The following is a 14,338-nucleotide window of genomic DNA, read 5'->3' on the forward strand; positions in this document are numbered from 1 at the left end:
TTCTTTTAGCATCATTTGATAATGCTCAAACCACACTTTTGCTACCCTTACTAAATGAAGGTAGCAAAACCCTCATTTAGTAAACCACCTCCACAATGTCTTTTTCTTCCAGATTGCATGCTTCACCTCTCCAGTCATCCATTTTACATCTAATTTATTTAATTTCCTGACCTTTGGAATACACTCAGTCATCGTCTCTGCCAGATACTTCCTGAGTGGAGGCGAAGCAGCAATGATTTCCTTCCCATCCAATTCTTCATTCCATGATATTGCTGCAAGATGCAACATAGGAGGAATCAGAGGTAATTTGATGCTAAAAGACCATTAGTTATGGGCTAATTTTTAAGGATAAATACCAGTAGACAGAAGAGTATACAAAAGGTAATGCAGAACAAAATCAGAAAATTTCTCTAATCTCTTGCGAAAATTCAAAGGAATGTTGGTTTGTTTAGCACGAATTATAGCTGAAGCAACTAAGGCTATGAGGTCAGTATATTTTATCTGTTAATTGTGTATGTTTTTTTTAGCAAATATGTGTTTTGTAGGATGTAAAATCAGAATTAGCATGAATTATGGCTGAAGCAAACTAAGGATATGAGGTCAGTATATTATGTCTGTTAATTGCCTGTTTTCTGGAAGATATGTCTGTTTTATTTGTAGGATGAATAATCAGATATCATTCTGAATAATGATCATGAAAAGTGATCATCCTCCTTCCATTTTCCTACTGAAATCTCTAAATCTTTTCAGGCATTACAATTCATTGATAGAACTCATTCTGTGAATTTCTTCTCTTTATGTTACACAGAAATTGAGATGGATAAACAAAATCTGTACAAAAGTGCACCAAAAGGCATATCCCATTAAGTATTTATATTGTAAAATAATTGCACAAATGCTATTTATTACTTACCAACCACGCTTCATATATGCTGCGGCTCGATTTCCATATAAGCATGCAGCCTCTGGACAGAGAGAGATTGCCTGGTTATACATACTAATGGCCACTGTATATTGCTGCTTTTCAAAATGTTCATTTGCCCGGCACTTAATTGCTTCAACCACTGGTGGAAGAATTTTTGATGGAGTCCTAAAGATAAAAATTTATTACAAAAGTAAGTTGAAGAAATCTAAGATGAATGCTATATTAAACCCCTTTCTATATAAATAATTTCAATTTAGTTTACTAATAAATGGAACTTTATTTTGAAAGGAATAGTAGGCTCCATTCAGCTGACAAGAGAATAACAGAAAATAAATGTTAGCTAGATTTTAAAAATATACATAGAAGATATTGAAAGAGAGCCTGTGTAGCTCAGTGGATGTGCCATCTGCACACCGCAGTGCTTGACCACACGAAGGAAGACTTGCTTTTGAATCTAGTCGGCGACTAGAGGAAATTTTTCTAAGCCTTTTTTCTGAACAGTTCCCGAGTTAGTCGGTCTCTGGCACGGGCAAGCAGGTTTTTTTCTCCCAAAAACTCGTGTTTTCATCCTGTAAACTTAGGAAAATCGTCTGTAGAATCTACATTATTTCAGACATTAAATCTATTGTGTTAGGGACCACGAGATGGCGACACTTGTTGAACCATCTCTCTTCACTGTGTGCTGCTTAATTAGTGATAGCCTTGGGCCACCTATCTCTGATTGGGTACCAGTGGAGATTGAACTGCCCACTAAAATGGCCTTTCCTACTCCCTATATGGGAATAAAAAGGTGTTAGCTGATTTTTTTTTTTTTTTGATATTGAAAGAAAGGTAACAGCAGATCAAAATCTGCCAGCTTGGTTGACTGCATGGATAGCTCTCAAATTTCCAATATCATAGTTTAAAATGCTGAATATAAGAATATAGTCCAGGAATGTAGGTTGCAGAGTTTGGTAATCAATTAGAAAATAGATGCTAAGAAAAGTTATATACCTAGTTATAGTTATATAGAAAATAGATGCTAAGAATGAGGATTTTTTTAAAAAAAATTATTTTTTACATAATTTAGAAACTTTGCTTGAGAACAAAATACAGAACTTTTCAAGCCACTTCTAGCCTCCAATGATAGTCTCACACTGGACAATGAAATTCACGTTCTCTCTCCTAAAGACAATCGCAAACATTCATGCCATGGTGGGATTCAAACCTGTAGCCTGTTGGTTGGAGAGTGGGTTCATTAACCACTTGGCCAACCAGGCTGGATGGTTTAGCCAGAGAAGGGATTTTACAGAATGGATACAGCAGAAAGTTTTCAATACATCGAGGAGAAACCAATAAATAATTTCTAAAAGTTGAGCAAAGCAGCTGGAAAGAGCTATGAGAGAAGGTGTGTGAGTGAGAGCAGGCTTCCCATGTTGAGTCCTATGACTCAACATGGGGATATGACAATAATTCTGATCAAAGCGATAGCAAATTCTGTTACTGGTAGATATGATTCCCTTGAGATAAGTGACTTTTCTACACATTAATGAGATGGAAATGAGCACAGTGGAACTAGAACTAGAAATAATATTATTATTGACAAGAAATTATATTCTTGTTTAATCCTTTACCCAAGCATAAACAAAGTTTGCATGTGAAGTATCTTCAAGGCTAGTCTACCTGTATACAGAGGCAGCGACTTCACATCAATTGCATTGGTATCCCATAATGCAAAAACCCAGACCAGTTTCAACCTTCATTGAGGTCTCATCAGCAGGAATTATACCCAAGAAGACTTCTGCAGTGAAGAAGACCTCAATAAAGGTCAAAACCAGTTTTGGTAATGACTCTTCCCATGATATTTTTTGCATTATTGGGTAATGAGACAATTGAAGCAAAGTCAAATCAACCACCTGTATATACAGGTCATCTGGTCATGAATTTCAATTTCAGTTTCTTGTCTAGTATAATACGCTTTGTGTATATATTACCGTTAAAGTATACAATTTGATTATTCTATAGCATAATTAAGTATGCTATAGAATAATGAGTCATTTTAGTTAAATATCAAATAAGAATTATTTTCATAATTTAACTAGATAATTTATGAAATATCTAGTTATTCTATAGAATAACTAAGTAGTTCTAATTAAAGAGTATAAAAATATTATTAGTTTCACAAAATGTTGCAGTGGTCCATTATATTTCTGAAACAAAGAATATGATTTTCACTTTCATCAATTTATGTCCCATAATTTTCACATGAACTATAATGACATGCTAATAGCAAATATTTCTTTTCACATAAACATTTCGCTGTCTATCACCTTTGCTCTTACGCATTTCACAAAATCCTGACCTGCATTAAATGATTGCACTGTAGGTAGCATTTGAAAAGACACTTTTTATGGTGGCACTTCTTCAGGAGAAATAAGATTTTCATCACAATTACCAACTTGTGACCTCATACATAATTCCATTCCTAATTCCAAATATATAAAAACTATCCTCCATTTTGTACCTGTCATTTGCTTGATATGGTGGCTGAGCATTGTTGATTATCTGATGGAGTAGTGCCTGTATAAACATCCAGATATAATAAACTAAGCCCAAAGGTTTCTTGAATTTTTTGGTTAGTACAACATTATGACATTCTCATCATTCAATCTGTTCCAGTGGAAGATTTAAATTTTATATGACACCCACTTGTCATTTGATCATGGAGGCAGAGATAGAATGATAGAGACAGAAGGAATGAAGTGGGTATTATAAAAATATAACAGTCAAATATAAAAGCATTTCTTGCTTTTTTGAAGCATCTGAGCAGAAAAAGAAAAGATAAAGAGAAATAGCCTGGGGCCAGCATCCTCTGATTGGCTACCAGAAAGAAAAGAAACACTGTTGACTGCCTGTGTAGCTCAGTGGAAGTGCTTAACCATCCTGAAGAAAGAGCACCGTGAGTTAGTTTCCAGTAGAACTTTTTCAACCAGTTCTCGAGTTAGTTGTTCTCTGGCATGGGCAAGCAGGTTTTTTCTTCCCGAAACTCTGGTTTTTCGTCCTGTAGACTCAAGAAAATTGATCCACACTATTTCAAACATTAAAAATATTGTGTTAGGGACCACAAGATGGTGGCACTTGTCAGTCATCTCTTCACTGCATGCTGCTTAAATTAGTAATAGCTTTGGGTCAGCTATCGTCTGATTAGACTGCCCGCTCAGTCCAAAAGTTAGAGAGGGCTAAAACAGTCTCGCCTACACCCTATAAAGAAATAAAAGATGTTAGATGATTTTTTTTTTTTAAAGAAAAGAAAAGGTGTGTTTGCAAAGCAAATAGTTGTTTCTGAACTTAATAGTCACTGTCATATATTTTTAACAGATTTTTCAACTACAGTCTGATGGAAAGTTCAAGTTTATAAAGGTGCATCGTTTAATGAAATTTGTAGTACTGAAACCATTGGCAACTAAACAGACAGAGGAAGACGCATGCCAAATACTGACATATTTGTACTATTTGGAGTGAAAATCTGCAGTCTGATAATGGTAGAGAATTTTCATATTAAATAATAGAAAAATTGAAATATATATATATATATAGAAAGAGAGAGAGAGAGAGAGAAAGAGCCAGCTTTAAAAACTGTACATGACAAGGCACAGACAAGGTGATGTAGTGTGGAAAGAGTAATTCAGGATGCTGAAAATATAATATTCACAGCACAGAAGCTACAAGTAAATGAAGAAAAAAAAAAGGTGAAATTTCTACAGCCAATACAAATGTAAATTAAAATGTAGAGAAAATTGATGAAAGTACTAACAAAAGGAAGTTTTAAAGAATGTCCACCAGCATACAAGCACATCAAATTCATTTGTATAAATTAATTTTTATTAGAAAAAAGGAAAATCTTCATACAGTTTGTCTAGGTTTGATAAGATCTGCATATGGCTCCATCAGAACAGTAAAAACTACATTTCTCTCTCTCGAGAAAAGTGCTGGCACTCTGCCAGAACATCGTCCATAGTAAGACAAGTGTTATGTTGTTCGCATATAAGTAGGTCATCAGTCTTCAAATGTGTAAGATGACTGTGAACCATGAAGAGCCTAGCAACTTCCTCTCTTCTGTTTCTAGATAGATTAGACTACTATGCTTAACTTGCAGGTTTAATCTCATGCAATTTATGTAAAAGTGCTTCATGCCAGAATAACAGCTGCTGATGAATTAACTCTGCTGTTATTAACAGTCTGTATATGGACTGGCAAACAGTATGTGGAGAAAGTATGAGCTGACCGAGCAGATGCCTCTGCAATTTCATTTCTCTTGATTTTGAATGTGGCTGGATATCCAGCACTGGAACATCAAAATTAATGGACCTCATTTGATACAATAATTGTCACACATCATAAAGCACTGGATGCAGATCATACACATAGGAGATGCTATAGAGAACTCAATGTGTGTGTGTGTGTGTGAAGTATGCCACTTGGATTAACAGGATTTCTCTTTCCTGTGGCAGGAAAGACCCAGTTTCAAGTTTCATCTAGGATGTAAAGAACCTTTATCAGGGCTTGTCAACTGAAGGTGGCAGAGTTCCCCTTCCCAGAAACTCAGGTTTTTCATTTTCTAAACAGACCAATCAGTCAGAACACGTGCAATTTATGGCCATAGCACAAAATGCACATAGGATTAACCGTTATCATAAAAGCAATTCAAGTTTTTAAGAAGCCAAGTTATTTGGCCATGAGCAGACATTGTGCACAACACAAGATGGAAGATTATATATATATATATTTGGGTGGTCTGAAAAGTTCTTGGCCTAACAATGAAAAAACAAATTTATAATTTCAAAATTATTTTTATTTTTCAACATAATCTCCCTTAGGACTAATACATTTATTCCAGCAATGCTCCAGCACCATCATCCCATCCCAGTAGTAGTTCTCAGTAAGATCTGCAAAACAGTTCTCTAACAGCTGCAATCAACCTCTTGATTTGAAGAAAATTGCTGACCAGTGAGGAAGAGTTTTAGTTTTGGAAAGAGCTAGACGTCAGAGGGAGTCAAATCTGGGGAATAAGGTGGATGTTCCAACAATTCATAGTGCAGATCCCTAATTTTCCCAGTGCCAAAACACCTTTCAGGGCAGGTGCATTGTCCTGATGAAAGATGATTTTTTTCTTCTGCAAATAATGTCTTTTCTCATGAATTCTTTCATGAGAAAAGACATGATTACTGTTTTACCCTTTTTAAGATAATTAATAAACAAAATGCCTTTAGCATCCCAAAACACTGATGCCATGACCTTTCCTGCTGATGGAACTGACTTTATCTTTTTTGGCGATGAACAACCGGCTTCTGTCCACTGTTTTGACTGCTGTTTGGATTTTGGTGCGTAATGGTGAATCCAAGTCTCATCTATAGTAATAAATCAACGCACAAAACCAGTTTTTTTTATTTTTGTTAAAATGCTTCAAGCACTGTTCAAAGATTTTCATGCGAGTGTATTTTTGATCTGCATGGCACCCATCCTGCACAAAGCTTTTTGATTTGCAATTCTTCATGGAAAATGTATCCTATACGTTCTTTTGAAATGCCTATGGTCTCAGCAATTTCATGCACTTTGACTCGCCAGTCATTCAATACCATATTGTGAATTGATCAATGATTTCTGGTGTTGTTACACTTTTTGGATGTCCTTCATGTGTAACAACACCATTGTCTTCAAGGCTGGTACAGCGAGGTTTAAACTTGTCAGCCCATTTCTTAATTGTCGAAAATGAAGGAGAAGAGTGCCCATAAACCTTTATGAACTTTGAATGAATTTCTTTTGGCATTAAACCTTCTTCCACAAAGAATTTTATAACCGCACAATACTCAATTTTATCCATTTCAAGGGATACAGACAACACTTTAGCTTCCGACAGCTGTATAAAAAAACTACTTGATAGAATAACTTGCAATTTCACGTGGATGTTTCTGACAGATGTACCGAACTTTAAAAAAAATCTTGCCGATAGTATTATCATTTATGGTTGAGGCCAAGAACTTTTCAGACCACCTACGTGTGTGTGTGTATATATTTATCTTAGGGCTCCCACAGGCTACCGAATGCGTCCCGTAGTTGGTGGATGGGGGGAGGGGACCCTGACTACCATCTGTTGGAAATCAGAGCAGCTCTGAATATATTGAATAAAGAGCCATGGACCAGTGGTTTTGGGACAGCAATCCCATGTGAAAATATTGCTATTCACCAACCTGCACTTGGCCAGCATGGTGAATTTATGGCCTAACTTTCCAAGATGAATCTGACAGAAATAAAATGGTCCTCATTCCCTGGAGGCCAGATTTTTACCACCTATGGCAGCAGGCAGTTAAACATGAAGGAAGAGGGTGCTAAGAATCAGCGGGTAACCAGATCATGATGCCATTGGAAACTAGACCTTGGAACAATAAACTGTAGGACTCTGAGCAGTGAAGCACAGCTAACTGAACTAAATGAGGAGCAAAAGCGACTAAAATGGGACATTCTTGGACTGTGTGAAGTTAGATGTAATGGTGAAGAAATTCTTCAATTAAAAAATGGAGGCACTATATTATAGAGGCCAAAATAAGGAAAGAATTATTGGAGTTGGATTCTTGATCAACAAAAAATTGAAGAACAATATAATAGAATTTGACAGTGTATCCGACTGAATAGCAAGTATTGTTGTTCAAATCTCAAAAAGATACACTCTTAAGATCATCCAAGTCTATGCACCAACAATAAGTCATACTGACGAAGAAATTGAAGCCTTCTATCACGATGTATCCCAACTCTACAATAAAGGAAAACATTTCAAAATTGTAATGGGAGACTTTAATGTTAGAATTGGTATACAACATTCAGATGAAAGCTCAATAAGAAATTTTGGATATGGCAAGGGAGATGACAGATTGCCCTCAATCTGTCACCTCTCATGCCATCATTAATAGAATTTGCAGAAAAAGAAAATCTGTATATCATGAATTCCTTTTTCAAGAAAAAAACACAGAGAAAGTGGACATGGAAAAACTAGTGAAATTGACTTTATCCTCAGCAATACAAAACATCTTTCAAGACTGCTCTGTTATAAACGTATGGAAAGGTCTGAAGATAAATCATAGTAAAATCCAAATAAACTGCCAAAAAGAAAGAAGAAAAATGTTTCGGAGATCAAAGCAAAACATAGATGTACACAAACTCAACATTAAAAAAAGATATATTCCAACACAAACTAAACAACAGATTTAAACATCTTATTATAGATGACAATGCTGATCTATCAGAAAGTAATGACATTATTATCCAAAACCTTTTACAATGCTCACTTCAAATAGCTGGTACTACAGAACAGAAACAAGACAAAATCTCTGAAGAAACAAATCAGCTTATGAAGAAATGAAACAATCAATTAACCTATAGAATACAATTAATACACTGAATTGTGCAAAATGATCAGAAAACGTATCACAGAAAAAATAAGAAAATTCAATTGTAAATTCATACAACAAACAATTGAAAACACCCACAGTCTCAAAAAAGCCAAACAGCAATTGATGAACGACAAACAACAGATGGTTGCAGTCAAACTATAGGATGGAACCAGAGATAGATATTCTATAGCAAAAAGAGTTGAAGAATTTTACTCAATATTATATCAGGACGATGAATTAAATGAGGAAGACAACTACGACACAGCTGAAGTACCACAGATTCTACCAGAAGAATCTATGTGGAGCATCCAAAGCTTGCAAAATGGGAAAGCTGCAGGTGAGGATGGAGTTATATCTGAACTTCTAAAAACAGGCTTTCGAAGGGGCTTTAGTACAATGGACCATCTTTCTACAACTATGCTGGAGTTTACAACATCCCTTGTTTCTGTGGTCTTAGTTACATTGGTCAGACGTCTAGAAGCTTCGAAATGAGACAAAGGGAACACATCGGTTATGTAAGAAACAACACACAAGATATATCTGGCCTTTCTTCCCACTTCTCTACAACCAACCACATTATTGAATGGAATAAAAGTTATATGCCTTATATAAAAGAAAACTACTGTTCCAGAATCTTCAAAGAAGCAGCTATAGTCGTCTGTTCCACAAAAAACCTCAACAGGAACCAAGGTTTAATCCTACCTGATATATGAAAGACCTTAATCAGATCACTAAACACACATGAAATGAACTTCAGTGCCAACAACTACAAAATGTTTCTCAACAAGTAAATCATGTATCTGCGACACGTGTATTGTTTCACACTCAGTACTATTTTGTTATTGAATTAGAATTATCAGTTAACATCTAGCTTGCAATTTACTTTGCCTACCTTATTGTACCCTGAAGAAGACGACAGCAATAGCCGGCGAAACTAGTTGGTAATTAAATAGTTTATTAACACTTGACCAATACTTCTAAATAAGAGTTAGTTATTCATTAATCTCGGTGGTCAAGAATTATAACAATTTCAAATAGGACCATATTCAAGTTGTACAACAGATTATTGAACGGTGTAATGAATATCAATTACCACTATGTCTTGGTTTTATTGACTATAAGAAAGCTTTGATTCACTTAAAACTTGTACAATACTTAAAGCATTACGAAACCAACATGTGGAGGAGCCATACATCAGGATCATCAAATCAGCATACATCAATGCCACAGCAGCAATTCATTTCAATGGAAACATCTCTACTGTGGGAATACATAGAGGTATAAGACAGGATGACAATATCTCTATTGCCTAGAAGAAATATTCAAACTTCTTGATTGGGAAGGGAAAGGTGTGAAGATAAATGGAAGATATTTAAGCTATTTACGCTTTGCAGATGACATAGTTATCTTTACTTCAACTGTGGATGAATTACAGACTCGTATTCATGAATTCCAAATTACTATCAAAGCAGCTGGCCTAAAGATAAACCTAAAGAAGACCCAAGTTATGTTCAATAGCTATGTCCAACCAGAAATAATCAAAATCAATAATGATTTTTATTATTTCTAATAAAACGAATATGTAATAAATCATTACATATACTTAGGACAACAGATATCAATGGAACAAAATATCATGGACGAGATTAAAAGGTTCACAATGCTTGGGTGGAAAGCATTTGGAAAATTACATTCAATATTCAAAAGCCAACTACCATTATGCCTGAAAAGAAAAGTTTTTAACCAATGTATTCTTCCTATACTGACATATGGCTATGAAACATGGACACTGAATGCAAAGGAAATTCAAAAATTAAGAATAACACAATTTAGTATGGAAGAAGTATACTTGGTATCACAAGATTGGATCACAAAAGGAATACATGGATAAGAAATCAAACCAAAGTCTCTGACATCATAGGAAGAGTGAAACATCTGAAGTGGCAATGAGCTGGGCATATTGCTCGAAGACAAGATTAACGATGGACAAAAGAAGTACTGGATTGAATTCCACGAGAAGAAAAACAACCATGATGCCAACCTAAATCACGGTAGATTGATGATATGATCAGATTTGCAGGAGTGACATGGGAAAGGAAAGCTATGGACAGATAGTTTTGGAGTAATCTTGGAAAGGCCTTCATCCAGCAGTGGATTGACAATGGCTGATAATGATAATGATATATATCTGTTAGCATGGGAAAATTCCAACAGTCATCATCTATGGTGCTGATACTAAAAGTTTACCAACTTCTTGTACATAGGATTGTCATTTAAAAAAAAAAAAAAGAGTGTGTGTGTGTGTGTGTGTGTATATATATATATATATATATATATATATATATATATAGGGATTGTCATTAAGAAAAAACGTATCCCAAGAAGTTTCCCAACTTCTTGTATATGGGATTGTCATTAAAAAAAAATGTATATATACACACTCATTTTGGGTGTGTGTGTGTGTATATACGAGGCACCAGACTGATCACATTCTGGCTCTCCAACAGTGGAAGACAGGAATCTATGATGTGAATACTTGTCCTGGAGCAGACTGTGGTACAGACCATCACCTAATAAGAGCTAAAGTAAAACTAAGACTCCAAAATCTTCCAAATCAGGCATGTCCCACTAGATTGGATGTCAGAGTAATTTCTAGTGGGTTCACATCAACTCGGTTGGATGACTGATCTTTCAGAGATAGTGAGGCGAATCACCACTGAAGTACTTTGGGAAGGGGAAAAGAGTCATTTTTATAATACTGGATACAGCCAAGAAGTATCTCAGCACAATTAGAAGAACCAAATAAATATCAGATTCGACATGGGATCTAATCAAAAGAAGGCAGTTGGAGAAACAAAGAGACAAAGAGACTGAAGAATATAAGATATTACACAGAGAAATCAGAAGAGCCATCAGACAGGACAAAGAAAATTTTTATACTAATAATTGTGAAGATAGAGTTCCATATGAGGATACACAATTATAAAAGAATGTTTCGTTTAGTTTTTGACCTGAAGCACAAGTTTAAGCCCAAATTGAATGTCATCAAAGACAGGAATGGGGGAGTACTATCAGAAGAACCGGAAATCGAAACCAGATGGAAAGAGTACTGTGAGGAACTGTACAGCAGAGAAGAAAAATTTGGAGGTGCCCTCCTACCAAGAAAATTTCGATTTTGAACCTCCTCCACTTAGGCATGAGGCTGAAAGAGCTGTTAAACGTCTTAACAACAATAAGGCTCCAGGTGCAGATGGAATACCAGCAGAGTTAATTAAGCCCATGGGGTTGAGGGATAAGATGATTTCATACATTGATTACAAGTATATGGGAGACAGGATCATGGCTAGAACAGGGTTTCCCAAATCGTGTTCCACGGAAAGTGAATAAGTGTTCTGTGATGTCAGTGACCAAGCCGTGTATTTTTAAACATGGAAGTAATCTGGGAAAGGGAATAACGCTGTTTATGACTGGTCATAAAAATTGCCCACAAGTCAATTACAACAATGGGCAGCATATCCTCTGTTCTCAAAACTGAACGAAATAACATCTGAGTCACAAATGTCAGTGACTGAGCCACATATTTTTAAACATGGAAATATTCATGAATTATCGTTAATTTTCACATATCAAATTCTTTCAACATTCGGGAAAGGAAATACCACTGTTTATGACCAGTCATAAAAATTTCCTGCAATCCGATTACAACAATGGGCGACGTATCCTCTGTTCTCAAAACTGAACGAAATAACACCTGTGTTGCAAATGTTAGTGACCAATCAGTAAGGAAGTATAAAGAAAATTTTTCCACTGAAAAAATTGAAGATCAAGGCAGTCTGTATCCGGTTCTCAAATCTAGTAATACTGAATACTTTCTTCGCAAGTGATATTGTAGGGTGAAAGTACTTGTTTTGAAACCATAGTGTCGTGATTTTTTAAAAGTAATAGGCCTACAAATTTAATTTTAATATGAATAAGAGACAAGGGACTTTGTTTAATTTTGGTGTTAAGAAATCTCTTATTGAAGGTGTTTGTGTTGCAACAGATAGTGATTCATCCATCTCCAGCCTACAAAGCGATCTCCAGGATGTATAAAAGGAGGAGTAAACTACCAGCACACAGGAGAAAAAGTCTGCATTCACTCGTAAATACTTATAATAATATTATAAATGTTAGGTGATCAGAATGGAATATGCCAATGAAAATCAGCACAAATTAATTTAACGATGTTGGCCTGAGGAAACTACAAAGATTTCATTAGTCTAGTGATTGATAACTGATTTAAATGTAATTTTATATTTGTCAACATGTCACAATGTATACATAAGCATACTAATACTCTTTATGATTATGCCATAATTAATTATTAATACATTACAAAATAACCAAGGTGTTCCGTGAAAATTTCAGGATTTGTGAAGTGTTCCATCGTAGGAAAAATCTGGGAAATGCTGGCCTAGAGACTGGAAAAAGTCGGTTTTCATACCACTACATAAGAAGGAAGATATGAAGGATTGCAAGAACTAAAGAACTATTAGTTTAACCTCTCATGCAAGCAAGATTTTATTAAAGATCATTCTAAATAGGTTTGAGGACAAAGTTGAGACAGAGATGCCTGAGGAACAAGCAGGTTTTAGGAAAGATAAGGGTACCAGAGATTAGCTCCTTTGCCTTAGACATATCGTATAAAAGTATAAAGAATTTAGACTCCAAATGATAATGTGTTTCATAAGCTACTGTAAAGCTTTTAACTGTGTTCAGCATGTGAAACTGTGGGAAGTAATGAAAAGAATGGGTTTTCTTCAATACACTATCAAGCACAGCTAACTTGTACAGGGAGCAAACAGCCACATTAAGAACAAGTGTTGGATTAACTGTTTGGTTTCAGGTTAGAAAGAGAGTTAGTTAAGGATGCCTACTTTCTCTTCACCTTTGCCAAGGACACAGATACTTAATAGATAAACGTGTGGATAGGCTTATATGTTCGTCACACATGTTGAATTGGATTTAAACGGTATTGATGCGAACACAGATTGATAAGAAAATAACTATTTATTAACTTAAAAGCTAATATTTCGCTGGTATTATATCCAGCATCTTCAGAGCACACAAACAAAGCTTGTTACAAATGTGAGACAACCACAATTCAGTGTAACAGTGTTGCTAGTATAAGTAATTGCAGCATGTAACACAAGACTAAAGTCCTAATACGGCACCATTCAAGTTAAAACAAAACAGTAGTCCAAAGTTTTGAAAAAAAAAAATTAAATTAAAATAAATAAACATTAATTTGGTCTTAGGATGACTGTCTCCCAAATAAGGCTTCTGTTGATTCCAGGAACAACCTCTCTGACTTGTAGAAGTTTCTGTGCAGTACTTTTGTTTTTTTCCAAATGATCCTGTATGCTGGGGTATCCAAAGCATGGCTTGCCAGACCCGACTTGCCATAGCAAAAGTGGTAGATATATTTTTTGTGTTCACTGAGGCAGATGTCCACAGTTCTTCCTGTCTGTCCGTAGTAGGCTCGATGACAAGAACAGGGCACTTCATAGACTCCTGGAATGTGATAAAGGAGTGAATCTGTCCTTAGGTGAATGGATGAGAGTTGCCAATTTCACATAAGGTTTAAATATGGTGTGCAGATGGCATTTGTTAAGCACCCTAGATATCTTTTCAGATGTGCCTTTAATGTACGGGATGGTGATAGTTTTGTCGTCTTCTGTGGTAGATAGCAGGGGGGGGGGAATTTCTGGGTAGTATTTAGTATTTTATTTATCTTATGGGGATTATAGCTATTGGTTAGAAAGGTGTGGCACAGGTAAGAAAGTTCAGCAGTGTGAGCAATGTCATTGGAACAGATTGCTCTAGCTTTATGGGTTAGTGTTTTTAAGATACCATATTGTTGAGAAGGGTGATGGTGTGATTGTTTGTGTAAATATCTCCCTGTATGTGTGGGTTTTCTATAAACCGAAAATGATAAGGAACCTTCTGG

The 14,338-nt window shown here is 35.5% G+C and overlaps 1 protein-coding gene across 3 annotated transcripts in view; it reads right to left on the reverse strand.

Annotated features, from left to right (window-relative positions):
- LOC150094266 (WD and tetratricopeptide repeats protein 1-like) overlaps window positions 1-14,338 on the reverse strand; it is a 447,781-nt gene that overhangs the window by 132,153 nt on the left and 301,290 nt on the right. For all 3 annotated transcript variants that reach the window (XM_090412278.1, XM_090412277.1, XM_090412279.1), the window contains exon 11: window positions 914-1,090. In XM_090412278.1, coding sequence (XP_090268404.1) covers window positions 914-1,090 — 177 coding nt within the window. The remainder of the gene's footprint in view (window positions 1-913; window positions 1,091-14,338) is intronic.

Source organism: Typopeltis vanoorti, chromosome 22, assembly GCF_054136105.1.
Source record: "Typopeltis vanoorti isolate ZY-2024b chromosome 22, IOZ_Tvanoo_1.0, whole genome shotgun sequence".
Classification (NCBI taxonomy): domain Eukaryota; kingdom Metazoa; phylum Arthropoda; class Arachnida; order Uropygi; family Thelyphonidae; genus Typopeltis; species Typopeltis vanoorti.